The sequence below is a fragment of the Bubalus kerabau genome, chromosome 3, assembly GCF_029407905.1.
Source record: "Bubalus kerabau isolate K-KA32 ecotype Philippines breed swamp buffalo chromosome 3, PCC_UOA_SB_1v2, whole genome shotgun sequence".
Lineage (NCBI taxonomy): Eukaryota > Metazoa > Chordata > Mammalia > Artiodactyla > Bovidae > Bubalus > Bubalus kerabau.
Genome location: NC_073626.1, coordinates 83,878,718 through 83,905,277, shown reverse-complemented (window position 1 = coordinate 83,905,277; position 26,560 = coordinate 83,878,718). Strand labels below are relative to the sequence as shown.

General features: G+C 36.6%; 1 protein-coding gene across 4 annotated transcripts in view; it reads right to left on the bottom strand.

The window, feature by feature from the left end:
- LOC129646355 (sodium channel protein type 1 subunit alpha) overlaps nt 1–26,560 on the bottom strand; it is a 219,152-nt gene that overhangs the window by 28,038 nt on the left and 164,554 nt on the right. For 2 of the 4 annotated variants that reach the window (XM_055572375.1, XM_055572376.1), the window contains exons 14-19: nt 25,210–25,557; nt 23,844–23,976; nt 19,395–19,633; nt 17,887–18,060; nt 15,997–16,353; nt 13,925–14,407 (exon numbers count right to left, since the gene is read on the bottom strand). In XM_055572375.1, the coding sequence (XP_055428350.1) occupies nt 13,925–14,407; nt 15,997–16,353; nt 17,887–18,060; nt 19,395–19,633; nt 23,844–23,976; nt 25,210–25,557 (1,734 nt within the window). Of the gene's footprint in view, nt 1–13,924; nt 14,408–15,996; nt 16,354–17,886; nt 18,061–19,394; nt 19,634–23,843; nt 23,977–25,081; nt 25,558–26,560 lie in introns of those variants that run through there. The other 2 variants (XM_055572374.1, XM_055572377.1) reach the window with 2 other exon arrangements.

Here is a 26,560-nt window from a genome sequence, read left to right as displayed (position 1 = left end):
TGAGATGGACATAAAAAGTAAATCACTTTAATTTGGTCACTAAGAAATAGTCTAGCAAGAATATTATGAACTGATTTTGGATTCCCCTTGAAATAAAGAGATTTTTAAGATTAGAGCAAAAGAGTGATTGAAAAGAGAAGGAAATAAGAAAATAATCTATGGTAATAAGAGTATATAAGGTATATTAAGATTCTTATATATAAGATTATACAAGGTATATATATTAAGGTATAAGAAAATAATCATTCACCATAATCTGCAGAGTATGAAATCAGGCTGCTATATTTTGAAGTTACAAATGGCTATTGAAAATATGTACTAAGCAAACCACTGTTTTATGAATTAGAAAAGAGCCAAAAGGAAGGTTGAGGGAGGAGGAGTTAGTATAACTGCTATTGTTTTAGAGATGAAAAAATTAAGGCTTAGACAGGTTAAGTAACTTGTCTAATGTCATATAACCAGTAAATGAGAAAACCAAGATTTGAATTATTCCTGAGCCCAATGTCCATGCCCTGCCTTCTGTGCAACTACACTGTTTCTGAAATAAAAGAAACAGTGTATTCACATGCTTATAATTCTATCCATTTAAAAGTGAAAATAATCCATAAGAAAAATCCCAAGGTGAGTCTAACAGATGAAGAGAATCTACAATTCAATCTTGAAGTGACACAAAAACAAAAACATCTATCCATAATTTAAACCAATAATGGAATTTTACAATGATATAAATATTTAGTATCTTCATGGAAATAATTTCATCAGATGTAAAAAAAACTAACCTTTGGGTAGTTGTAGACATGAGTTCCCATTTAATCTTTGTTTACAGTAATTCTTCCAAATAAATTATACACTTGTTAGAAAGCAAATGGCATAATAGTAACTTAAGTACAAGCAATAATAAAATATTTTGGTATAATATTACTTTAACTCAGAGAAATTTTTTACAAGTACTACTTGAAAAGTCTTTAAAATTTTGAGGCAAATCCTGTTCTTGCTTATCATAGTTCTTCACACATAGTGCCAAATATCAGACTCCATAACAAACTTTGTATCCATTAGTAAATATCATTATTGGTCACCCAAACTTCAGTTTTTTAATTAGCAACTGTGAGTACTAAGATGAAAATATGTGAACCTAAAATAATATAAAATCAATTTGTTTATGTCTCTTGATTGCCACACCAAATATCCTCCTCTGCTGTGTCCTGCCTGTGTTGTTGTTCAGTCACTCAGTCATGTCTGACTCTCTGCGACCCCATGGACTGCAGCATGCCAGGCTTCCCTGTCCATTGCCAACTCCCGGAGCTTGCTCAAACCCACGTCCATAGAGCTGGTGATGCCATCCAACCATTTCATCCTCTGTCATCCCCTTCTCCTCCTGCCCTCAACCTTTCCCAGCATCAGGGTCCTTTCCAATGAGTCAGTTCTTAGCATCAGGTGACCAAAGTATTGGAGCTTCAGCTTCAGCATCAGTCTTTCCAATGAATATTCAGGGTTGATTTCCTTTAGGATTGACTGGTTTGATCTCCTTGCAGTTCAAGGGACTCTCAAAGTGTCTTCTTCAGCACCAAATTAAAAAAGCATCAATTCTTCAGAGCTCAGACTTCTTTATGGTCCAACCCTCACATTCATACATGACTACTAGAAAAACCATAGCTTTGACTATATAGAGCTTTGTTGGCAAAGTGATGTCTCTGCTTTTTAATATGCTGTGTCTTGCCTAGATGATGATAAAATAAATCGATACTTTTTTTCTTAGTGTATAGTTACTCCAGGTCTTCCTGGGTCATACTTTCTTCAGATGAGAGCTATTGCCAGTATATTCATCTTTATTCTCAAGATGGGCAAAATAAAGGACAGAATGGTATGGACATAACAGAGGCAGAAGATATTAAGAAGCGGTGGAAGAAGACACAGAAGAAATGTACAAAAAAAGGTCTTAATGATCCAGTAAATCACAATCATATGATCATTCACCTCGAGCCAGACATCCTTGAGTGTGAAGTTAAGTGGGCCTGAGGAAGTATCATGATGAATAAAGCTAGTGGAGGTGATGGAATTCCAGCTGAGCTATTTTAAAAATCTAAAAGATGATGCTATGAAAGTGCTGCAGTTAATATGCCAACAAATTTGGAAAACTTAGTAGTGGCCACAGAACTGGAAAAGGTCAGTTTTCATTCCAATCCCAAAGAAGGGCAAAGCTAAAGAGTGTTCAAACTACCACACAATTGTGCTCATCTCACATGCTTGCAAAGTAATGCTCAAAATTCTTCAAGCTAGGATTTAACAATACATGAACCAAAAACTTTCAGATGTACGAGCTGAATTTGGGAAAGGCAGAGGAACCAGAGATCAAATTGCCAACATTTGTTAGATCATAGAAAAGCAAGGGAATTCCAGAAAAACATCTGCTTCATTGACTATGCTAAAGCCTTTAACTATGTGAATCACAACAAACTGTGGAAAATTCTGAAAGAGATAGGAATACCAGACCACCTTACCTTCCTCCTGAGAAACCTATATGCAGGTCAAGAAGCAACATTGAGAACAGGACATGGAACAATGGACTGGTTCCAAATTGGAAAAGGAGTATATCAAGGCTGAATATTGTCACCCTGCTTATTTAACTTCTATGCAGAATACATCATGCAAAATGCTGGGCTGAATGAGGCACAAGCTGGAATCAAGCTTGCTAGAAGTATCAATAATCTCAGATATGCAGATGACGCCACCCTTATGACAAAAAGCAAAGAGGAACTAAAGAGCCTCTTGATGAAGGTAAAAGAGAAGAGTGAAAAAGTTGGCTTAAAATTCAGCATTCAAAAAACTAAGATAATGGCATCTGGTCCCCCATCAATTCATGGCAAATAGATGGGGAAACAATGGAAACTGTGACAGACTTTATTTTCTTGGGCTCCAAAAATCACTGCAGACAGTGACTGCAACCATGAAATTAAAAGACCCTTGCTCCTTGGAAGAAAATCTATTGCAAATCTATGAAGTATATTAAAAAGCAGAGACATCACTTTGCAGACAAATGTCTGTCTAGTAAAAGCTATGGTTTTTCCAGTAGTCAAGCACAAAGGTGAGAATTGAACCATAAAGAAGGCTGAGCACTGAAGTATTGATGCTTTTGAACTGTGCTGTTGGAGAAGACTCTTGAGAGTCCTTTGGACAGCAAGGAGATCAAACCAGTTAATCCTAAAAAGAATTAACCCTGAATATTCTTTTGAAGGACTGATGCTGAAGCTGAAGCTTCAATACTCTGACTACCTGATGCAAAGTGCTGATTGATTGGAAAAGACTCTGATGCTGGGAATAATTGAGGGCAGGAGAAGAAGCGGGCCACAGAGGACAAGTTGGTTGGATGGCATCACCAGCTCTATGGACGTGGGTTTGAGCAAGCCTTGTTGTTTGTCGTACGCCTTTCTCGGTTGTAAACCAATGAGTTGTTCTATACAAGATTCTAACTGTTGCTTCTTGGCCCAAATATAGGTTTCTCAGGAGACAAGTAAGATGGTCTGGTGTTCCCATCTCTCTAAGAGCTTTCCAAAGTTTGTCATGATCCACACAGTCAAAGGCTTCAGCATAGTTGATGAAAGAGAGAGAGGTTTTTTTCTGAAATTCCCTTGCTTTCTCTATGATACAGCAAATGCTGGCAGTTTGATCTCTAGTGCCTCTTCCTTTTTTAAACCCAGCTTGGACATCTGGAAGTTCTTGGTTCCCATAACGCTGACACCTAGCATGCAAGATTTTAAGTATGTCCTTACTAGCATGGGTGATGAGTGATGAAGATTGACTTTTTCCAGTCCTGTAGCCACTGCTGGGTCTTCCAGATTTGCTGACATAATGAATGCAAAACCTTGATGACATCATCCTCTAGGGATCTGAATAGCTCTGCTGGAATTTCATTGCATCCACTAGTTTGATTAACAACAGTGCTTCTTAAGGTCCACTTGACTTTGCACTCTAGATAGAATGTCTGGCTTTGGATGACTAACCACACCATTGTAATATATGGGGTATAAATTTCTGGAATGATGCTAAATTCAGGTTGCTTTATAAAGTTCTTTATAGTCTTTGTCTTCTAAAAAAACCTAAACTAGAATCATAGATGATGAATTACAGATGTAGTCCATGATAAGCAATGATGTAGAACTTGAAACAATGAACCCAGGCTAGAACAAGAGGCCCAAAGAGATATTTTAATGTATCATTTTTCAAAATGAAGCAGTTTAATATTTGGGATCCAGAAGGAGTTTGTATGCATTTCAGGAATGGGACATGATTACAAATTAGATTTTTTAATTTAGTATTCATATATGGTTTAAATAGGTCCCTAAAACAACATTTTGCAAAAGAAACCTGGTAAGCCACACCCTGGCTGACCCCTTTGATAGACCCTGATTCTCACACTAGTGAGGGAAACTTGCCCCAACTTTAAATCATACTGACATCAGATAAAGTGACATGTGAATGTTAGAAAAAACCAAGCACAGGCAAGTGGACTCAGGCCAGCTAATCTACTCTAGATAAACTATGCTACCACAAGAAAAATTTTAGTGTTTTTTCTTCAAGTTGGTACACAATGGAAATAAATAGAATTAGTGTGAAAAAGAAAAGAAAGACAAACAAAACTGATACAGAAGAGACTGAGCTGAGAAGCATGCCTAGACAATACAGAGGAGGCAGCAACGGTTTTGATTGATGAGCTAAATAAAGAACATTAGTAGGTAAATTTGAAATTAAAATATAAATAATAAACATATTAAACAAAAACAGATTAAATAACAACATTAATAAATTGAACCCAAGCTTGTTGAGTCATTGGCATCATCTTAGGATCCTGCTGATAATACTAAAGTTTGTATGTTTTATTGATTTTTTTTCCTAAGAACCACCTACTACACTAATATCATCTGCTACATTAATTTCTTTTTATTCATGTACCCTTTGTTTTATTGTCCTATTTCTAATTTCTCAAATTAAGTTCTATGTCATGTTCTTTCAACCTTTCTTGGTCATCTTTGTTAACAGTGAGATATTCAGAGGGTGTTTGGTCCAATTTCATAGATTTTTGAGAGAAAAAGTTCTTATTTTCTAAACAGTTATTTATATATTTTATTTTCTACTTAAACCAACATTTATTTGGGAGGAAACTCTTAAATTCTCAAATGGTTATATTTTTTTCTGTTATCTTATTATTAATTTCTAGTTTAACTGCATTGTGATTAGATAATAACCCTATATGACATCTTCTATCTTGAATTTATTAGTATAATAACCCTACAATGTCTGCTTATTTGAATCTATTGAGGCTTACTTTGAAGCCCAGTACATTATTAATTTATATAAATACACCATGGGCCATTGAAAATAAGAATTCTCTGTACATATAGTTTTTCTAGATAACAAACATTTATAACATTTTACTATTTATATTATTCAAATGATTGACATCCTTATTTTTCTTTGATTCACCACAGACCAAAAGAATAGTATTAAAACTCTTAACAACCATTATACTTTTTCAGTGTATTTTTATATTTATCATTGTTGAAATCAAAGATAATATGGTTCTGAATCCTTTATTTGGTTGGAGTAAAAACACTATTACTCAAAAAGGGAAGGAAAAGATTTTTAGAGCTGAGATATTAATTCAGATAAACATGAGATACGAATTCAGATAAACTACTAAATAAGTTGGATAACAACAAAAATAAAATTTTCAAATAAGTACTTGTATTGATTTAAAAACCAATAAAACAATTAATTTTTCCTTTTTTGTTCTTACATTGAAGTTCACTTTTATTTTGAAATTCATCATTCACATAATAAAGCAATTGGTTCTCATGGTCTTGGGAATTAATAGTCTATTTTAAGCACTGAGTTTTATGTTTATGAAGCCATTGCTGCTGCTGCTGCTGCTAAGTCGCTTCAGTCCTGTCCGACTCTGTGCGACCCCATAGACAGAAGCCCACCAGGCTCCCCCGTCCCTGGGATTCTCCAGGCAAGAACACTGGAGTGGGTTGCCATTTCCTTCTCCAATGCAGGAAAGTGAAAAGTGAAAGGGAAGTCGCTCAGTCGTGTCCGACTCTTAGCGACCCCATGGACTGCAGCCTACCAGGCTCCTCCATCCATGGGATTTTCCAGGCAAGAGTACTGGAGTGGGGTGCCATTGCCTTCTAATTGACCTTTAATTTACTCATTTCCAGTTGGGCTAGTTCATTTAAAAATATTTTTTCACATGTAACTCTCAATGGCTCAATTCTATACTGACTTATTGTCCATGTATGTTTGGCAGGATGACAGTAAGTGAACAGAGAGAATGAAAGAACTACATTGCATCTGAAGCATCCACTTTGCCTTGTACACAAGGGCATTCAATAACCACTTAATAACTACAATCCTGATGGGAAGAGCATTTTTCCTCCTCAGTGGATTTATGCAACATTTCTTGCTTTTTAAAAAATATTTTGTACTATAGCAAATGATTTTGACCTTGAGGGTGAAGCAAAACAAAGCAAAGCAAATAGTACTCTCCACAATATTTCTTTGAGTAAGTGATCACATTTTTTTTGGTTATTGTTCTCTGACTCATCTTAGGATGTTTATGTTGTTATTTTAGACTTGGTTTGTTACAGGGAGCTTATTTGTAGGGTGTAATAGAATTTCAATTTATAATATGATAAAATATTTTAAAAATAAATCTGGAATTTAAGGGTCAAAAGGATACAGAATATGTGTATAATACATGTATTTTTTATATTGAAAAAATATTTTAAAAGTTGGCATATACTATTTTAAAGGTGAGAATTTTACTGTTATTATATGTATTCATATTAACATATATATTTAAGATATATAGCTTAAATCAAACATAGTTGAGATGCTCAACATCAAAAATATCAGTATTAATATTTCATTGTGTACATTGTACATTAGTAAATATTTCTAGTGTACACTAAACATATTAAAAATTAAAGTGACTTCTATTAAAAACTTTCAGCAAAGCAACAGTATCAAAGGAACAGATTCTGTACTGAGATTTAGAATTTCCATAGGGAAGCTATGGAAAAATCAAATACTAATTCTAATTTCCTTATCATCCCTAAACTCAGATGATTTCTTCATCAAGATTTATGTTGTAATGAAAGTCTTCAGTTGATTATTCATATTCAATACATATAAAATTTTCTTATTAATTGTGAAATCTTTTGTTAGTCAAACATTTGCCTTATGTAGGGATTAAGGTGAAGAAACATCATTCTAATATACTTTGAATTGGGCTTCCTAGGTGGCGCTAGTGGTGAAGAATCTGCCTGCCGAAGCAGGAGAAGCAAGAGACAGGTTTAATCCCTGGGTGGGAAGATCCCCAGAAGGAGGAAAATAGCAACCCACTCCAGTATTCTTGCCTGAAAATTTTCATGGGCAAGAGGAGCCTGGAAGGCTACCTTCCATGGGTTCGTAAGGAGTTGGGCATGACTCAACAACTGAACATACAGCAACACATACTCTGAATTCTGCTTTAAAGTATGTCAAACTAATAAGATGGAGGCAATTCCTGCTGTAAAGAGCATGAGGTAAAGAGATGGTCTACACAAAAAAGCTGGAGGCATATATACCTAAATTCCAGTAGATTCTTAATATCTCCAGATATATTGTCTGCTATTTTTCTACCGGGGAAAGTTATGTTATCATGGTGTTCATAAATTTGGATATTTGCAGAAGTCTTGGTATATATCCATTTGATTCAAGATTAACCAAAGACTTCCTATTCTTATTTCTTTATTTAACATGCATTTACTGGATACTTACTGTATGCTAGAGACTAGGATAAATGTGGGGCATATTATGTTAAATGAAATGAGCTTAATCCTTGTTCTTAGACACATCTGAAAACTGATTATTGTCCACATAAGGCATTCCCTGTAGACCTTTATGTGGTAGCACAAATTTAAATTGCTGATATTCAGCAGTATGTAACAGATTGAAAATGATCGTGTGTTCTTCAACTTATATCATGCATAATAAAGATAAAAGTATTAAATGAGGAAATATCAGCAAAACAGTAAGGAAATATTTATCACTGGGAGGACAAGTGGGGTCTACTTGTTCCTTGGGATCAATGAACTGTTCACTACTCATTTAGTCATTCATTTAATAAACATTATGTATATGCTGCGGACTTAAGGTGAGTAAGACATGGTTGGTGTTTTCTCTATTCTCAAAGGCTTCATAAACTAACAATGCAACCACAGAAGTGCTTCCTAATTATTTGGAGGATTCTTGCAGGTGGGATTAAATGCAGAAAGGTATATTCCTAAAGCACAACTTTGAGTACCCATAATTTGGGAAAATAAGAGCTCTGTAATTAGCAGATCTCTACAGATTAGTGTGGTATGAGAAGCAGATCAATCTAAATTATAGGCCAGCAAAGGAGGAAGAGGACTCTTCAGGACTGATGGAGATTCAGATTCTCCTGGCTATATCATTAACCTGTGCCAGGTGACAAGGGCTTGGTATTCAATACCAACTCTATAGTGAACACTTATTAGTTTGTCAGTAAACAGTATTATTCAATTCAAAGAGAAACCAGAGATAGTATACTTTTAGACATTGTTAAGGAAATTTAAGGTAATGGTTCAAAATATAAACTGTAGCTCACTTCCTGGATTCTAGGCCAGGATCAATCTTTACTAGTTGTATGACCTTGGCAAGTTACTTAAACTCTTTGTGTTCAATTTTCTTATTTGTAAGATTAGAATAATAGTATCTATCTCATGGTGTGAAGACTGAATGAGATAATGCTATGTGTAAAGCCCTATAAACAGTGCTTTGTCTATGGTGAGCAAACAACAAATGACATGTTATTAACATGATCTGAATTACAAAGACTCAAATGACAGTTTTACTTCATTCTGGCATGCACTCATTGCTAAAATAAGGCTACTTTCCCCTAACTATGCTACTAATATGTTGTTTTTATTCCAAAGATACATAAGTTTAATAACTCAATTGATTTTAAAAGTATTTATTTAAGCAGAGTTAGGGTAGTAATTGCACCATCACTACCTTTTGTTTTTGAGTCCTTTTAACTTCTGAACAGCTTTTAGATTCTCATAAGATTCCTATAAGCATTACAGGACAGATATACTCATATTATAACTAGGAAATTGGATAATATACAATCAGTTATTGCCCATAATAGAGTTAAGACCAACACACTCTAACTTTAGTATCCATACAAATCAACCTAAACTCAAAAAGATATTGAGCCCTTATTATGTATACAACATTGTACTAGGTGCTTTGGAGGATTAAAATTATATAAAACACAATCCATTGCCAAAGGAATTACTTTTTAATTGGGGAGATATGATTTTATTTGTCTTTCGCATTGTCTCAGCGATTTTGCCCAGATTTCAGAAATCTGTCAAGGCACAATCCATGAAAAAGAGAACTGATAAACTAGACTTCATTAAAATGAAAAATATCTGCTCTGTGAAAGGCATCATCAAGAGAGTGAGAAGATAAGCCATAGATTAGGAGAAAACCTTTGCAAAAATGAAGCTGGTAAAGGACTGTTATTCACAATGCACAAAAAATTCTCAAAAGTCAATAACAAGAAAACAACTTGATTAAAAAAAAAAAAAAGAACAGGTCAAAGCTCTCAACAGATACCTCATCAAAGAACACAAACAGATGACAAAGCAGCATATGAAAAGATCCTCCACATCATATGTATTCATAAAATGTAAATTAAAAAACAATGTTCAATGCAGGACTATTCACAGTAGTTAGGACATGGAAGCAACTGAGATGTCTATCAACATATGAATGGATAAAGAAGCTGTGGTCAGTCAGTTTAGTTCAGTTGCTCAGTCAAGTCCGACTCTTTGAGACCCCCATGAACTGCAGCACTCCAGGCATCCTTGTCTATCATCAATTCCCGGAGTTTACTCAAAGTCATGTCCATTGAGTCAGTGATACCATCCAACCATTTCATCCTCTGTTGTCCCCTTCTCCTCCCACCTTCAATCTTTCCCAGCATCAGGGTCTTTTCCAGTGAGTCAGTTCTTCACATCAGGTGGCCAAAGTATTGGAGTTTCAGCTTCAGCATCAGTCCTTCCAATGAATATTCAGGACTGATTTCCTTTAGGATGGGCTGGTTGACTCTCTTTGTTGTTCAAGGGACTCTCAAGAGTCTTCTCCAACACCACAGTTCAAAAGCATTAATTCTTCGGCACTCAGCTTTCTTTGTAGTCTAACTTTCTCATCTATACATGAGTACTGGAAAAACCATAGCTTTGACTAGACGGACCTTTGTTGGCAAAGTAATGGTACATATATACAATGGAAGCTGTGGTACATATATACACTGGAATAATAGTCATAAAAAGGAATGCATTTGATTCAGTTCTAATGAGGTGGATGAACCTACAGCCTACAGAGTGAAGTAAGTCAGAAAGAGAAAAAACAGATATTGTATATTTATATGGTATCTAGAAATCTGGTACTGGTGAACCCATTGCAGGGGAGCAATGGGGATGCAGACATAGAGAACAGACTTGTGGACACAGGGAGAGGGGAAGGAGAGGGTGAGACGAATGGGGAAAGCAGCATGGAAATATATACACTGAAAGTGAAAGTGAAGTTGCTCAGTCGTGTCCGACTCTTTGAGGCCCCATGGACTGTAGCCTACCAGGCTCCTCTGTCCATGGGATTTTCCAGGCAATAGTACTGGAGTGGATTGCCATTTCCTTCTCCAGGGGATCTTCCCAACCCAGGGATCGAACCTGGGTCTCCCGCATTGTAGACAGACGCTTTACCGTCTGAGCCAATATGTAAAATAGATGGTGAGTGGGAATTTGCTATATGACTTGGGAGTTCAAACCAAGGCTCTGACAACCTAGAGGAGTGGGATGGGTCGGGAAGGGAGGTTTAAAGGGAGGAGACATATGTATACCTATAGCTGATTCATGTTGTTATATAGCAGAAATCTGCACAATATTGTAATTATCCTTCAAGAAAAATAAATAAAGAAAACCAATGTGGTACCACTACACATCTATTGAGCATCAGTGACTCAATGGACATGAGTTTGAGCAAACTCTGGGAGATGGTGAAGGACAGGGAAGCCTGGTGTGCTGCAGTCCATGGGGTCACAAAGAGTTGGATGCAACTGAGCGACTGAACAACAACACATCTACTAGAATGGCCAAAATCCTGAACACTGACAGCAGCAAATGCTGTGGGGTAACAGGAGCTCTCCTTCATTGCTAGTGGCTATGAATAACCGTACAGCCATTTTGAAACCAGGTTGTAAATTCTTACAAAATAAAACTTACACTTAGCATACCACCAGCAATTGCCACTCTTGGTATTTAACCAAATGAGTTGAAATCTTATGTCCACACAAAAGCCTGTACATGACTCTGTTTATAGTAGCTTTATTCATAATAGCTAAAATTTGGAAAAACCAAGATGTCCTTCAGTAAGTGAACAGATAAATAAACATCCAGACAACAAAATAGTACTTAGCACTAAAAGAAGTGAACTATCAAGCCTTGAAAAGACATGGAAGAGTCTTAAAAGCAGATTACTAAGTAAAGGAAGCCAGTCTGAAAAGCCTACATATTATATGACTCCAAGTATATGACATTCTGAAAAGGGCAGAAACAGTTACAGATCAGTGCCAGAGGTTAGTACAGAGGGATGAATAGAGTACAGAGGATTTTTAGACCCATAGAAACTGCTCTGTGTGATTCAATAACAGACAATAAATGCCTTCAGACATTTGTGCAAAAGAGGAGAGTGAAAAAGCTGGCTTAAAACTCAACATTCAAAAAACAAAGATCATGGCATCTGGTCCCATCACTTCACGGCAAATAGATGGGGAAACAATGGAAACAGTGACAGACTTTATTTTCTTGACTTCCAAAATAAATGCAGACGGTGAACGCAGCCATGAAATTAAAAGATGCTTGCTGCTTGGAAGAAAAGCTATGACCAACCTAGATAGCATATTAAAAAGCAGAGACATTACTTTGCCAACAAAGGTCTGTCTAATCAAAGCTATGGTTTTTCCAGTAGTCATGTATGGATGTGAGAGTTGGACTATAAAGAAGGCTGAGCATTGAAGAACTGATGCTTTTGAACTGTGGTGTGGGGAAAGACTCTTGAGAGTCCCTTGGACTGCAAGGAGATCCAACCAGTCAATCCTAAAGGAAATCAGTCCTGAATATTCATTGGAAGGACTGATGCTGAAGTTGAAACTCCAATACTTTGGCCACCGAATGTGAAGAACTGATTCATTTGAAAAGATCCTGATGCCAGGAAAGATTGAGGGCAGGAGGAGAAGGGCATGACTGAGAATAAGATGGCTGGATTGCATATCACCGACTCCATGGGCATGAGTTTCAGCAATTTCTGAGAGTTGGTGATGGACAGGGAAGCCTGGCCTGCTGCAGTCCATGGGGTTGCAAAGAATTGGACATGACTGAATGACTGAACTGACTATAAAATGGATAATACCAAGAATGAATCCAAATGTAAGCTATAGACTTTGGGTGATAATGACACATCAATGTAGCTTCAACAAATAAAACAAATTGGAGTATGTGGAAATTTTGCTGTCTTCCTCTCAATTTTTCTGTGAACCTGTTTTAAAAATAAATTGTGTAAATGAATTTTTTAAAAATTTGGACTATGTAACCTAAGCCATCTTACCATTTTTGAGACTTCCACACAATAAATGGGAAGTGAAGGTGTTTTGTTTTATGTTTCTTTGGAATTATCTTTTAAATCCATTAAAATTTCAGATTAATATTTCTAAGTCAGTTGCTATGGACTGAATTGTGTTCCCTCAAAATTAGTATTTTGAAGCCGTAACTCCCAGTGTGACTCTATTTGGAGACAGGGCTTGTGAAGTAGTGATAAAGGTTAAGTGAGGTCTTGATCCAACCTCTAATCCAACAGGAATGGTGCTCTTATAAGAAGAGAGACCAGAGCTCACACCCACATGCTGAGGACGGACCATGTGAAGACACAGTGAGAAGGCAGCTGTCTGCAACACAGAGAGAGAGCTCTCCCCAGACCCTGACCCTCCTAGCACCTTGACCTTGCCCTTTCCACTCTCCAGAAATGTGAGAAAATACATTTTTATTGTTTCAGCCACCCGGTGTGTGGAGCATTGCTATGGCAGCCTGGAAGGTTAACATGAAGTTCAGAACAAAGTGTTAGTTGCTCAGTCATGTCCAGCTCTTTGCAACCCCAAGGACTGTAGCCCACCAGGCTCCTCTGACCATGGAATTCTCCAGGAAAGAATACAGGAGTGGGCAGGGAATATTCCTAACCAAGGGATCGAACCTGCGTCTCCTGCATTGCAGGCAGATTCTTTACCATTTGAGTCACCTTAATGGAATAACATAGACTATTTCTTGTTGTTAAATTCTCTTCCATGTATGTGAATTAGTGCAATGCAGTGTAAGATATACAGCTTATAATGACTGTAAGTTCAATTCTCAGCTATACCTCCTCATTATAATATGGGCTTAAATTTCCTAAGCTAATTTTCTTATCTGACAGGTTAGAATAACAACAAATCTTTCTGAGGTTATTACAAGGATTAAATCCAATGATGCTTGTTCATTCCCTGGATCATTCATTCATTCATCATCTAAAAAACACCCATTACTTAGGATGAGAAAACGTATACTATTAGGATGAGAAACATACACATATATTATTCTTTAACTTATTAATCATCTCACTGAGCTTAAATCTTTGGTTCTTTAATGAAATAATATTTTATATTATGGCAAAAATATCCTACATGGAGAATATATAATCATAAATACAGGCAATATAATACATGTATATACATATACATTTATACCCAACCATATCTATAAAATCTTACCTCTTTGCTTTCTTCCAGATCTGATTCACTACTGAAGTCCTCTGTGTTTAAATTTTCAAAGTCAGATTCTCCTACAGCAATTGGTACAGTCACAGTAAGACTGGGATTGTTTATGAAGGACATGTAATCACTTTCATCGATAATGTACTTTTCAACACTGCTGCCGGTTCCTATCCCACTTGTGGTTCCATTTACGTCTTTAAGATAGTCAAGGTCTTTCCCAATCTCTGTTGTATGATTGGACATACAATTGTCTTTCCTGTTGTTTAGATCATCAAGTGGTTTAATTTCATCTAAAATCTTTTGTTTTCTAACAAAGGACTGCTGAATAAATTCATATATTTTTCTCTTCACATAAGCTATTCCTTTGTGCATCCTATCCACAGCAATTTGGAGATTGTTCATTTCATTATCATCATCAGTGGCCGCAAGGTTGTCTGCACTAAATGAGCTCAGAAGCAAGGCCAAAAAGAGGTTCAGGACCTTAAAAATAACACAAACATCATTATAATTTCACCCCAATGTGAAGAAGAGCAGTTTGAGATCACTTATTCCTTGTTGAGGAAACTATAAGTTCTAACAATGAGGTGAAAAAAACACCACAACATAGTGACTAGAAGTTCAGAGATCTAAATTTGTGATCTGGCTTAACAGCTATGCCACAATTCATCCAAAGGGAAAGATATGATTTCCATTGGTCTCTAGTTCCTTTACTTATTAAATGAGGACACCAAATGATCTGACCTAAGGTTTTACTAAACTTAGAATTATGTGATTATAAGAAATAAATCTATGTGGGCTCTATATCAGAGTTCTAAACTTAAAATTCCTTAGTTTTTAAAACTATGCATTTAATTGCATATAATAGTTTTTTTTTTGATAAAAAGATATTAAATTGGATATTAATTAAAGAAAATCATTTAGAAAGATGGTAACAATAACCCTGTGTACGAGACAGCAAAAGAGACACTGATGTATAGAACATATGTATATGTATATAGAACTGATGTATAGTCTTATGGACTCTGTGAGAGAGGGAGAGGGTGGGAAGATTTGAGAGAATGGTATTGAAACATGTAAAATATCATGTATGAAACGAGTTGCCAGTCCAGGTTTGATGCACGATACTGGATGCTTGGGGCTGGTGCACTGGGACGACCCAGAGGGATGGAATGGGGAGGGAGGAGGGAGGAGGGTTCAGGATGGGGAACACATGTATACCTGTGGCGGATTCATTTTGATATTTGGCAAAACTAATACAGTTATGTAAAGTTTAAAAATAAAATAAAATTAAAATTAAAAAAAAAAAAAAAAGAAAATCATTATAATCCAGAATGAGAATTATGGACTTAACATAGGCATCAACATATATGTTCTTGATCTACTATTTTTCTCATACCCCACTGTTGACTAATCAGGACAACTATTTATAAACAATCACTAATATTTCCATGAGACTGGCGTATTAATGTATGTATCTTTTGGAGTGTATGATATATTTTTATATGGTAACAGTAAGGTACCAAACCTAAAAGAGAGGACGGATTAGTTACTCCATGTGGGTTAGGAATCCTTAGCCAACCTCTGTTTTGATGTAAGGATTGACTAACCCAGGTTGGTTCATGCATCTGCCTTATGACATAGAGTGACTGAATACTATCAACAATGAATGGGCAAAGAAAAGTTGAAATAGCTAGGAACAATGGGAAGTACCACTTTTTAGTCCTATACTGGCAAGTAAGTTTGGGTTTTCTCTAAATTTATTTTTTTTTCAGACTTTTCCCTTCCTTGGATCTGCATTTTTAAAACGTTCCCAACATATCCTTCTAAACCTGTCTTTAATATTATACTCCATAGGAGCTCACATAGTAAGTGTGATGAAATGACTGGGAAAATGGTTGAGAATAAACATTGTAGGGTCACTGGTTGTGTTGCCAAAGTAAGATTATAAGTGTATCCAAGGTAAGAGCCTTTTGAAATTAATAATGATAATTTTGTTTTAGACAAAATGGTCGTCATTTCATTGTGCTCTTAATCCATTTCTGAAACTCATATCTTAAATGGGTACATACCACCAAGTTTCCAATGACCATGACCATCATGAAGACAGTAAGGCACATGGCTTGACCGGCGACCTCCATGCAGTCCCACATGGTCTCTATCCACTCTCCACACAGCACCCGGAACACAATCAGGAAGGAGTGGAAGAAGTCATTCATGTGCCAGCGTGGGAGCTTACACTCACTGTTGATCTTGCAGACACAATCTTTGTAACTTTTACCAAAGAGCTGCATGCCAACCACGGCAAAAATGAAGACGATGATGGCTAACACCAAGGTTAGGTTTCCCAGAGCCCCCACTGAATTGCCGATGATCTTTATTAGCATATTTAATGTTGGCCAAGATTTTGCCAACTTGAAAACTCGGAGCTGGAAAGTAAAAAAATTATATGTTATTATGATCAATCCTTGAAAGCATTACATGTGAGGTTTACCAAGAAATAATTAAAATTGAATCTCTAACAACCTTTGCTCTACAGATGTTATAATGGTGGTGGATGTTAACTGAGCTTATTGTGGTGATCATTTTGCACTATATACAAACATTGCATCATATGTTGTAAACCTGAAATACAGTGTTATATCAATAATAACTTAATAAGAAAGATATTGAAGTATATAACAAAAGACATTTTTTAAGAGAGTTAGTGGATGTCCTGGGCCACTACTGATTGCAAAACTTCCAATCTTGATTGGGGAAATAGGTAAGAGCCACCTTGCATTCTTACACTTTCCAGACTTTTAAATCCATCTGCCTTTGGACCGTAACCAATTAGGAATGACCTGTGCCATTACACTGTCATAGCACCACCCTCCTAAGCAAAAGATGTGAGGAGCAGGCTGTCTGGATGTCTTTGTGTCAGTGCTTGGCTTTACTCCAAGACATATTTCTAATCTATCAGGAACAGAGAGCTGTGAGCAAATGTTTCACTTCACCAAACAAGAAGCAAAGGTCTTCCTGTATGGAGCTTCTTATCTTAAAAAAAAAAAAAAGAAAAGAACAACAACAAAAAAACTCTCTTACACCATCTGTCCTATCCTTGACCATGGCCAGTCTCATGGCTAATTTTTGGACCCCTCCCTCCCACCCAGGAAGAATCTGATCCTTCCATGTTTTATGTAGATAATTTTCCCTGAGAGTGAATTTTTAATTATTACTTGGGGACATACTGTCCCTCATTTGTTTTGTAAAGGTGGATGTAAGGCATACCTGGACTGACACTAATATTAATATTTGATCCCAATGATTTCTGCTCAAAGATACTCATTTGTCAATAGCAGGCAAAGTAAGAGCACATAGAGCCCTGCTATTCATAAAGTGTTTATTATTCATAATGCTCCTCTTTTGAACTGACATAGCTAGATGCACCTGCCTTTAAGAACTTGGAATACTTCCCATGACTTCATAATTCTTTCCCTATTTGCATGCACATATATGTGAATCAGTGGACTAAGTAAATAATTACTTCTGATTTCTCTCCTCTGATTTTGGGAAGGAGAATATTTTCCAGAGATACAATTAGAAATGGTTTCTACATGCACATCCTTATCTGATTGTTATTCACCAATATAAAAGGGTGTTTATATTTTCAAAGTACTACTAAAATACATTTTCATTAAAATATTTTCTTAGATGCAAAAATATTAACTGCAGTCACCTCTAGAAACAATAATTAGTTGGAATGGTAATTGAGTAACATTTTCAACTTTATATGACCAGGATTTTTGCAATAAAGCTTTTTCCTAAATATGTGGGAATATTTTTGTCCACTTAGGGACTGTTTTTAACAATGCAAATGTTACACAAAAAACTTAAAATGTTAATGGTGTGTGGTAAAATCTATGATGCAAGAACCCTGATTGGTGGAAAGGTGTTTGTCTTTGTACTGTTTTGTATTTTACCAAACGGAATGAACGGAGAACTGATAATCCTTCCACGTTGGCCAGGCCAAGTTCTACCAGGCTAAGCGTTACAATAAAACCATCAAAGATATTCCAGCCTTCTTGGAAATAATAGTAAGGATCCATGGCAATAATTTTCAGAAACATTTCTGCTGTAAAGATCCCAGTGAAAACCTAAGATCAAAACAAAGTTACTCTAATTCCATCAGATAATGATAAAGTAGCATGCCATAATATTTGCTCCTAGAACAAAATGTTTACACTAGTAATTATTCTATTACTTGCTTACATTTGCACAATAATTAATTGTTGTTAAAAAGCTCTCATATATGTTATTTAATTTTATCCTCAAAGGAAACACTGTTAAACACATAATGTGAGTATTATAACTCTTACTTTACCAATTAAGAAACATGTCTTCAGATGGGTTCAGTGGCTTGCCCAACATCAACTAGAAAGTTAGAAAAACTAGGATTTGAGAGCAAATCTATTTTTAATCAGTGTTCTTTCCATTACATCAACTGCATTTTCCTCCAGACTTCATACAGCACAGGTACTGACAAGATTTTTCCCATAAACAGTTTTATCTCTAAGCTTATTCCCATTTCCCTCTACTCAGACAGTTATTTTGCATGCATACCTATATTATAATATGTGCATTATTATCATTATTTATTATGCACATGAAAAAATTACTTCAACAGTAAATACTAGAACTTTAAAAATAGGAACACTATAATTCAGGATGCTTTACATATTTTTCTTTCTAACATCAAAAACTTTAAACCTCAAAACAAATATTATGAAAAATGAATACATTATTTTAGAGACCTTTATTTCAGCAAATGAAAGCTAATATTCCTAAATTGAGACAACAAATACTTTAACAACTTTTTTTTTTAAGCTCAGAAGAGAAAGAATTAGGTGGAAACCTTCGCCAAAAATGGCCTTGTTAATAGTATAATGCACAAAATGTACTGGATGTTTTTTTATTATTTTATGGCCTTGATCTAGACTAGATGGATTAAATAATACAGGCCCTACCTAGATCTTGGAAGTAGAAAAGCTGGAGCCATTTGTGAATTCTTAAATAAGTTGTGGCTTATAGTGAAGATGAATGGCTAAGCAAGATAAAAAGATCTGTAATTTTATTTTAGCCTTCTATATGTAGGGAAACTGTGATAACATCATTTCAAAAAGTGTGTCCTTAAACTATGAACGGCTTCTGTGCCTTGTATTACTTATAAATATCAGTATTGACTTTTTCAAGTAGTAATGTGAGCCTTTTTTTATATTGCTGTCTTTCTCAGTTTCAGCTTGGATCTTAAGGGCTGTTAAGGGCTATTTTTGGCAAAGAGTAGGGTATAGCCAGCTAGATATAATTCCCATCTTTTGAAAGCAAGGAAGTAGAAAGGGTGGTGGTAAGACTGCTATAAGACATTAAATGCAAACAGTTTCTCAAGCAGAAAATTTGAAGACTGAACACATTTACCTTCCAATATGCTTACCAAGTTTCCTACTGTAAGCACATTATTGAAATGGTCTGTCATGGGATAGTGCTCCATGGCCATGAAGAGAGTATTTAAGACAATACAGATGGTGATGGCCAGGTCAACAAAAGGGTCCATAACAACCAGGTTGACAATATGTTTCACTTTTAACCAATATGGCGAACAGTCCCAGATTAAGAATATGTTGGAAAATTTATACCAACAGGGTGGGCATTTCTGCCTGGATTCTTCAAGTTCTAGATTAAAAAAAAATAAAAACAACACCCCAAAGAGATTTTTAAACATATATATTCCTCTCAGATCCAATAAATTTCACTAACCAAACATTCCCATTTGCTATAGTCAACCTGTTTTTGTACTTCATTATTAAAAAAAAAATGTGATTTAAAAAATAGAATTTACTCTTTAGATTCCTCCCCAAAATTTCTTCAGACATAAACATAGAACAGGGGTATCAAAGAATGATTTTCTTCTCTTATGCATTGATATTGTGGTTCCATATTTGGCTCTAAGTTACGTGGATTGTCATTTTAATAGAGATACTGTGTAATCCTGTGTTAATGTCTGGCTATGCTGTCATCCTCAGGCTATAAGAGAGCCAAGAATCAGCTGTTTGTTTTTATTTTGTGAGAATAACCCATTCTTCCCCTCCAATCTTGAGAGTGTTTAGGATGGTATCAGAAGTCCTAAACTAAATGGAACAGAAGATACGGTCACTATGACTAACAGGTTTAGAAACCCTTTACAGAAATACTTCATTGTGCATTTTTAAGGAGTTGCCACACACAAGATTCTGTCATTTTTGAGACTGCACCCAAGTACTGCATTTCAGAATCTTCTATTGACTATGAGGGCTACTCCATTTCTTCTAAGGGATTCTTTCCCACAGTAGTACATATAATGGTCATCTGAATTAATTTCACCCATTCTGGTCCATTTTAGTTCACTGATTCCTAAAATGTCGATGTTCATTCTTGCCATCTCCTGTTTGACCACTTCCAATTTACCCTGATCCTTGGACCTAACATTCCAGGTTCCTATGAAATATTGTTCTTTACAGCATTAGACTTCATTTCATCACCAGACACATCCACAACTGGGTGCTGTTTCTGCTTTGGTTCAATCTCTTCATTTCTTCTGGAGCCATTTATTTGCTCTTCTCCAGTAGCATATTGGATGCCTACCAACCTGGGGAGTGCATCTATCAGTGTTACATCTTTTGCCTTTTCATATTGTTCATGGGGTTCTCAAGGCAAGAATGCTGAAGTGGTTTGCCATTCTCTTCTCCAGTGGACCACATTTGTCCAAACTCTCCACCATGACCTGTCCATCTTGGGTGGCCCTACACGGCTTGGGTCATAGTTTCACTTTTAGACAAGGCTGTGACCCATGCGATCAGTTTGGTTAGTTTTCTGTGATTGTGGTTTTCATTCTGTCTGCCCTCTGCTCGATGAGACTAAGAGGCTTGTGGAAGCTTCCTAATGGGAGGGACTGGTTGTGGGGAAACTGGGTCTTGCTCTGTTTTGCTCTTGTTCTGTGGGCAAGGCCATGCTAAGCAAATCTTTAATCCAATGTTCTGTTGATGGGTGGGACTGTGTTCCCTCCCTGTAGTTTGGTCTGTGGCAGAATGATCTCAGTAGCTTCCAAGGCAAATCATTCAATATCACAGTAATCCAGGTCTATGCCCCAACCACTGATGCCAAAGAAGCTGAAGTTGAACGGTTCTATGAAGACTTACAAGACCTTCTAGAACTAACAACAAAAAAAAAGATGTCCTTTTCATCATAGGGGACTGAAGAGCAAAATTAGGAAGTCAAGAGATACCTGGAGTAACAGGCAAATTTGGCCTTGGAGTACAAAATGAAGCAAGACAAAGGCTAACAGAGTTTTTCCAAGAGAACACACTAGTCATAGCAAACACCCTGTTTCAACAACACAAGAGATGACTCCACACATGGAAATCACCAGATGGTCAACACCAAAATCAGACTGATTATATTCTTTGCAGCTGAAGATAGAGAGCTCTATACTGTCAGCAAAAACAAGACCAGGAGCTGACTGTGGCTCAGATCATGAACTTGTTATTGCAAAATTCAGACTTATATTGAAGAAAGTAGACAAAACCACTAGGCCATTCAGGTATGACCTGAATAAAATCCCTTGTAATTATACAGTGAAAGTGACAAATAGATTCAAGGGATTAGATATGATAGACAGAGGGCCTGAAGAACTATGGACAGAGGTTCATAATGTTATATAGAAGGCATCAGCCAATACCATCCCCAAGAAAAAGAAATGCAAAAAGATAAAATGGCAGTCTGCGGAGGCCTTACAAATAGCTGAGAAAATAAGAGAAGATAAAGGCAAAGAGGAAAAGGAAAGATATATCTATCGAATGCAGAGTTTCAAAGGATAGCAAGGAGAGATAAGAAAGCCTTCATCAGTGAACAATGCAAAGAAATAGAAGCAAACAAACAATGGGAAAGACTAGAGATCTCTTCAAGAAAATTAGAGATATCAAGGGAATATTTCATGCAAAGATGGGCACAATAAAGGACAGAAATGGTATGGACCTAACAGAAGCAGAAGGTATTAAGAAGAGGTGGCAAGAATACACAGAAGAACTATACAAAAAAGATCTTAATGACACAGAAAACCATAATGGTGTGATCACTCACCTAGCATCAGATATCTTGGAGTGTGAAGTCAAGTGGGCCTTAGGAAGCATGACTACTAATAAAGCTAGTAGAGGTGATGGAATTCCAGCTGAGTTATTTCAAATCCGAAAAGATGATGCTGTTAAAATGCTGCACTCAATATGCCAGCAAATTTGGAAAACTCAGTAGTAGCTACTGGACTGGAAAAGGTCAGTATTCATTCCAATCCCAAAGAAGGGCAATGCCAAAGAATGCTCAAACTACCGCACAATTGCATTCATTTCACACACAACCAAAGTAATGCTGAAAATTCTCTGTCAAGAGAATTGAGAGCTTGAACCAAGAACTTCTAGATGTTCAAGCTGGATTTAGAAAAGGCAGAGGAATCAGAGATCAAATTGCGAACATCCATTGGATCACAGAAAAAGCAAGAGAATTCCAGAAAAACATCTACTTCCATTTCATTGGCTATGCTAAAGCCTTTGACAGTGTGGATCACAACAAGCTGTGGAAAATTCTTTAAGAGATGGGAATACCAGACCACCTTACCTGCCTCCTGAGAAATCTGTATGCAGGTCAAGAAGCAACAGTTAGAACTGGACATGGAACAATGGACTGGTTCAAAATTGGGAAAGGAGTATGTCAAGGTTGTATAATGTTACCCTGCTTATTCAACTTATATGCAGAACACATCATGCAAAATTCTGGGCTGGAAGAAGTGCAAGCTGGAATCAAGATTGCTGGATGAAATATCAATAACGTGAGATAACACCAGATAACGTGAGATAACGCAGATAACACCACCTTAACAGTAGAAAGGAAAGAGGGACTAAAGAATCTCTTAATGAAGGTGAAAGAGGAGAGTGAAAAAGTTGGCTTAAAACTCAAAATTCAAAAAATGAAGCTCATGCTATCCAGTCCCATCACTTCATGTCAAACAGATGGGGAAACAATGGAAACAGTAACAGACTGTTTTCTTGGGCTCCAAAATCACTGCAGATGATGAATGCAGCCATGAAACTAAAAGATACCTGTTCCTTGGAATAAAAGCTATAACTAACCTAGACAGCATATTAAAAAGCAGAGACCTTACTGTGCTGACAAAGGTCCATATAGTCAAAGCTATGGTCTTTCCAGTAGTCATGTATGGATGTGAGAGTTGGACCATAAAGAAGGCTGAGCATCAAAGAATTGATGCTTTTCAACTCTTCAACTGTGGTGTTGGAGAAGACTCTTGAGAGTCCCTTGGACTGCAAAGAGATCAAGCCAGTCAATTCTAAAGAAAATCAATCCTGAATATTCATTGACGAGACTGATGCTGAAGCTGAAACTCCAATACTTTGGCTACCTGATGCAAAGAACAGACTGATTAGAAAAGACCCTGATGCTGGGAAAGATAGAAGGCAGGAGGAGAAGGGGACAACAGATTACAAGATGGTTGGATGGCATCACCAAGTCAATGGACATGAATTTGAGCAAGCTCTAGGAGATGGTGAAGGACAGGGAAGCCTGGTGTAGTGCAGTACATGGGGTGGCAAAGAGTCAGTCATTACTGAGAGACTCCCCAACAAAACATACAGGATACATTCTTTAGAGCTGCAAAAACCATGGAGTTTAAATAACTTTTAAAAGTTTCTAGAATATAGAAATATATAACAAATAACTCTTAAATAAAACCTATGATATTTTCTTTGGAACACACTACTTCCAAGTTACTGACTTATGTTTCAAATAAGACAATATGAATTCAGTGAAAACAACTGAAATGGAAATGGAATTTGTTACAAACCTTCTACTGTATTTGTTAAAATGCTGGCTATGCTCATTGCTCTTTGCCTTTGAGATGGATCTTCTAGAAAGTCCATGGAAACATGAAAAGAACTTGACCTTCTCTTTCTCATTTCAGTTTCAGTGGTTGTCCCCTGTAAAGAAAATGTTAATGTATTCAATGCTTAACTTGGGCAATATGATAAGCAAACAACCATTGTGACACAGTGAAATTCACGAAATACATGCATCATGCACGTTCATATTTAATTGGTGATGGCAGATATTGCTGACTTATTGTAGCATTAACCTGGACTGTCCAAACTGTTAGCCATTTATTCATACACCAAAACTGAGGGTTTTCTTTTTACCCTCTGATTTTATAGTTTTAGGTGACATAACGTAATTTTGATATCCTCGATAAACCTTGTGAGTGACATATTTAACTATTTGCTTATTTCAGAACTAACAGCAGAAAGCAATAACTTGAAAAGTCACCTAAATGATCACAGCATTTTACACGTAGCTGCCATCTCATTTTCTGGACACAAGACACAGATGGTCATTGACAACACAAGCTGTATGTTAAAAAAAAATAATACATGCTGCATGGAAAACAGTTTCATCCAGGGTACCAAAGCAATAAGTCATCTAGTTCTGACTTGATCATGCCTCATTCATGCTGATATATTTCCAGGTCTAATAAGAGGCAGCACGTGTTTAGAAATTCCTTATCTGGATATATATTCACAAACACATACCTTTGTACACAGAGAATTCTTTTAACTGTCTGTATTAATAATTTTGTGTGTCTCTTCATTTAGATTAGTTTTGAGAAGACCTATATCAGCATTATTTTTTAGTAAGACAAGTATGAGTACTAGAAATTTGAAGATAATAATGAAGCTATCTATTTAGGCACAGTGTTCTTGAAATCTTCTACACTAAAGCAAGCTATATCAAAGAGTCTGTTGGAAAGATTTATTATACACCCTTTACACTTAAATATAGGAATCGTTCATTTATTCTTATACCAGGTCTTTAGTGGATGGCCTGTTATCTAAAAGTAGTTCAGCATGGGTATATAGCAAATCCTCCAACTGGAGGCAGTCATTTATTACTGTGTATAATTTATCCTTAGCACATTTAATAAATAAATGCATTCAGGTGTTATGCAAGAGAGTGTTGAGGCCTTAAGTTTTAGTTGGTTAGTCTTTTAAAGGTATTACAAGATGCAGGTGCATTCACAGCTTGACCAACCAGGAATCATTCTCAAGGGGTTCCATTCTGTAGAAACACTGGCTGGTACAGCAATCATGGGCCTTCCATGCCTGAACTATTTAAAACTTCCTTACATTGTCATCAGTAGCTGGCTTATCTATTATCACCTCTGGCAGAAGCTGTCCAACAGGCGATGTAGGAACTGAAGGTCCACCAACCAAGGAAACCACACCATTGCAATCCACAGTGCTGTGCATCTTCCCATTGGCTGGAAACACGGCCAGCATTCGGGACGACCTACTGGTCTGACTTAAGTTACTGTTGCGTCGCTCTCCATGCCGTCGGGGCACAAATAAGGAGTCTCTGCGGCTCTCGTTATCCTCGAAGGTGCTGTGCTCATCATCAGCAAAGTCGTTCTCTGATCCCACATCCTTTGCTCGCCCTCTGAAGCTGAAAAGGCTTGTTCTGCTATTTCGCCTTGGAGAAAATAAGGAGCCACGGATGCTCAACAAAGACTATAAGTTTGAAACCGAAAAGAAATTAAACTCATATTAGTATGGTCATTTGGAATGTGCTTTTATTTTGTAAGATTAAGTTGAAGGGGATTTCAGCATTCTTAACAGAATGTGACTCATTCCTTGATTAACATTCTCATTTTATGTGCATTCAGATTAAATTAAATTAGTTTATAAGAGAAGGTTTCTAGCCCTTGAGATTAATAACTGGAGAGATGGACAGCAACTTAAGGTATTGAAAAACAAAACCCTGAACTACATTTTTCAAGTTCAAAAGCAAACATCTTTAGCACCCAACTGTGGACACTGTAAACACTCAATAACAGCATGACTTTAACAAGGGCATATCTGTTTCCACTGCTCTTTCCCTTCAAGAAATTCCAACACTTTGCACAAATTGTTTAAGTCCATCCTCCTAATATCACTTGAATTATTATTCCCATCGCATCTAGTAGGCACAGTGTTGTTGGAGCTTGAAGTTAAGACCTCTGAAATTCAGAGTGATGTGCTTTTTCATAAAGCATACCACAGCGAATATTTTCAGATGCATGCATTATGGCTTATAAAGAAGTCTGGGTTGTAAAAAACAAAACACACAACATAAAATAACCAAAAAGACATTACTGATGAGTTATCCACATTTTTCTTGTTAAAAAGGCTGTGGACCAGAAAGATATTAGTTAGAACAAGTGCCAGGAGACAAGTTCAGGTGAGAATTCAGGTCTCCTGACTTTTGATGCTGTGCTACCTTAATACACCAAGCTGTAGAGCTTTCTCTCATGATTCAGATGTAAAGAATCCTCCTTCAATGCAGGATACCTGGATTTGATCCTTGGGTCAGGAAAATCCCCAGGAGAAGGGAATGTCAACCCACTCCAGTATTCTTACCTGGAGAATTCCAAGGACAGAGGGGCCTGGTGGGCCACAGTTCATGGGGTTGCAAGGATATGACTGAGTGACTAACACACAAATACACACCAAGCTGCAGGTTTATATATATGCA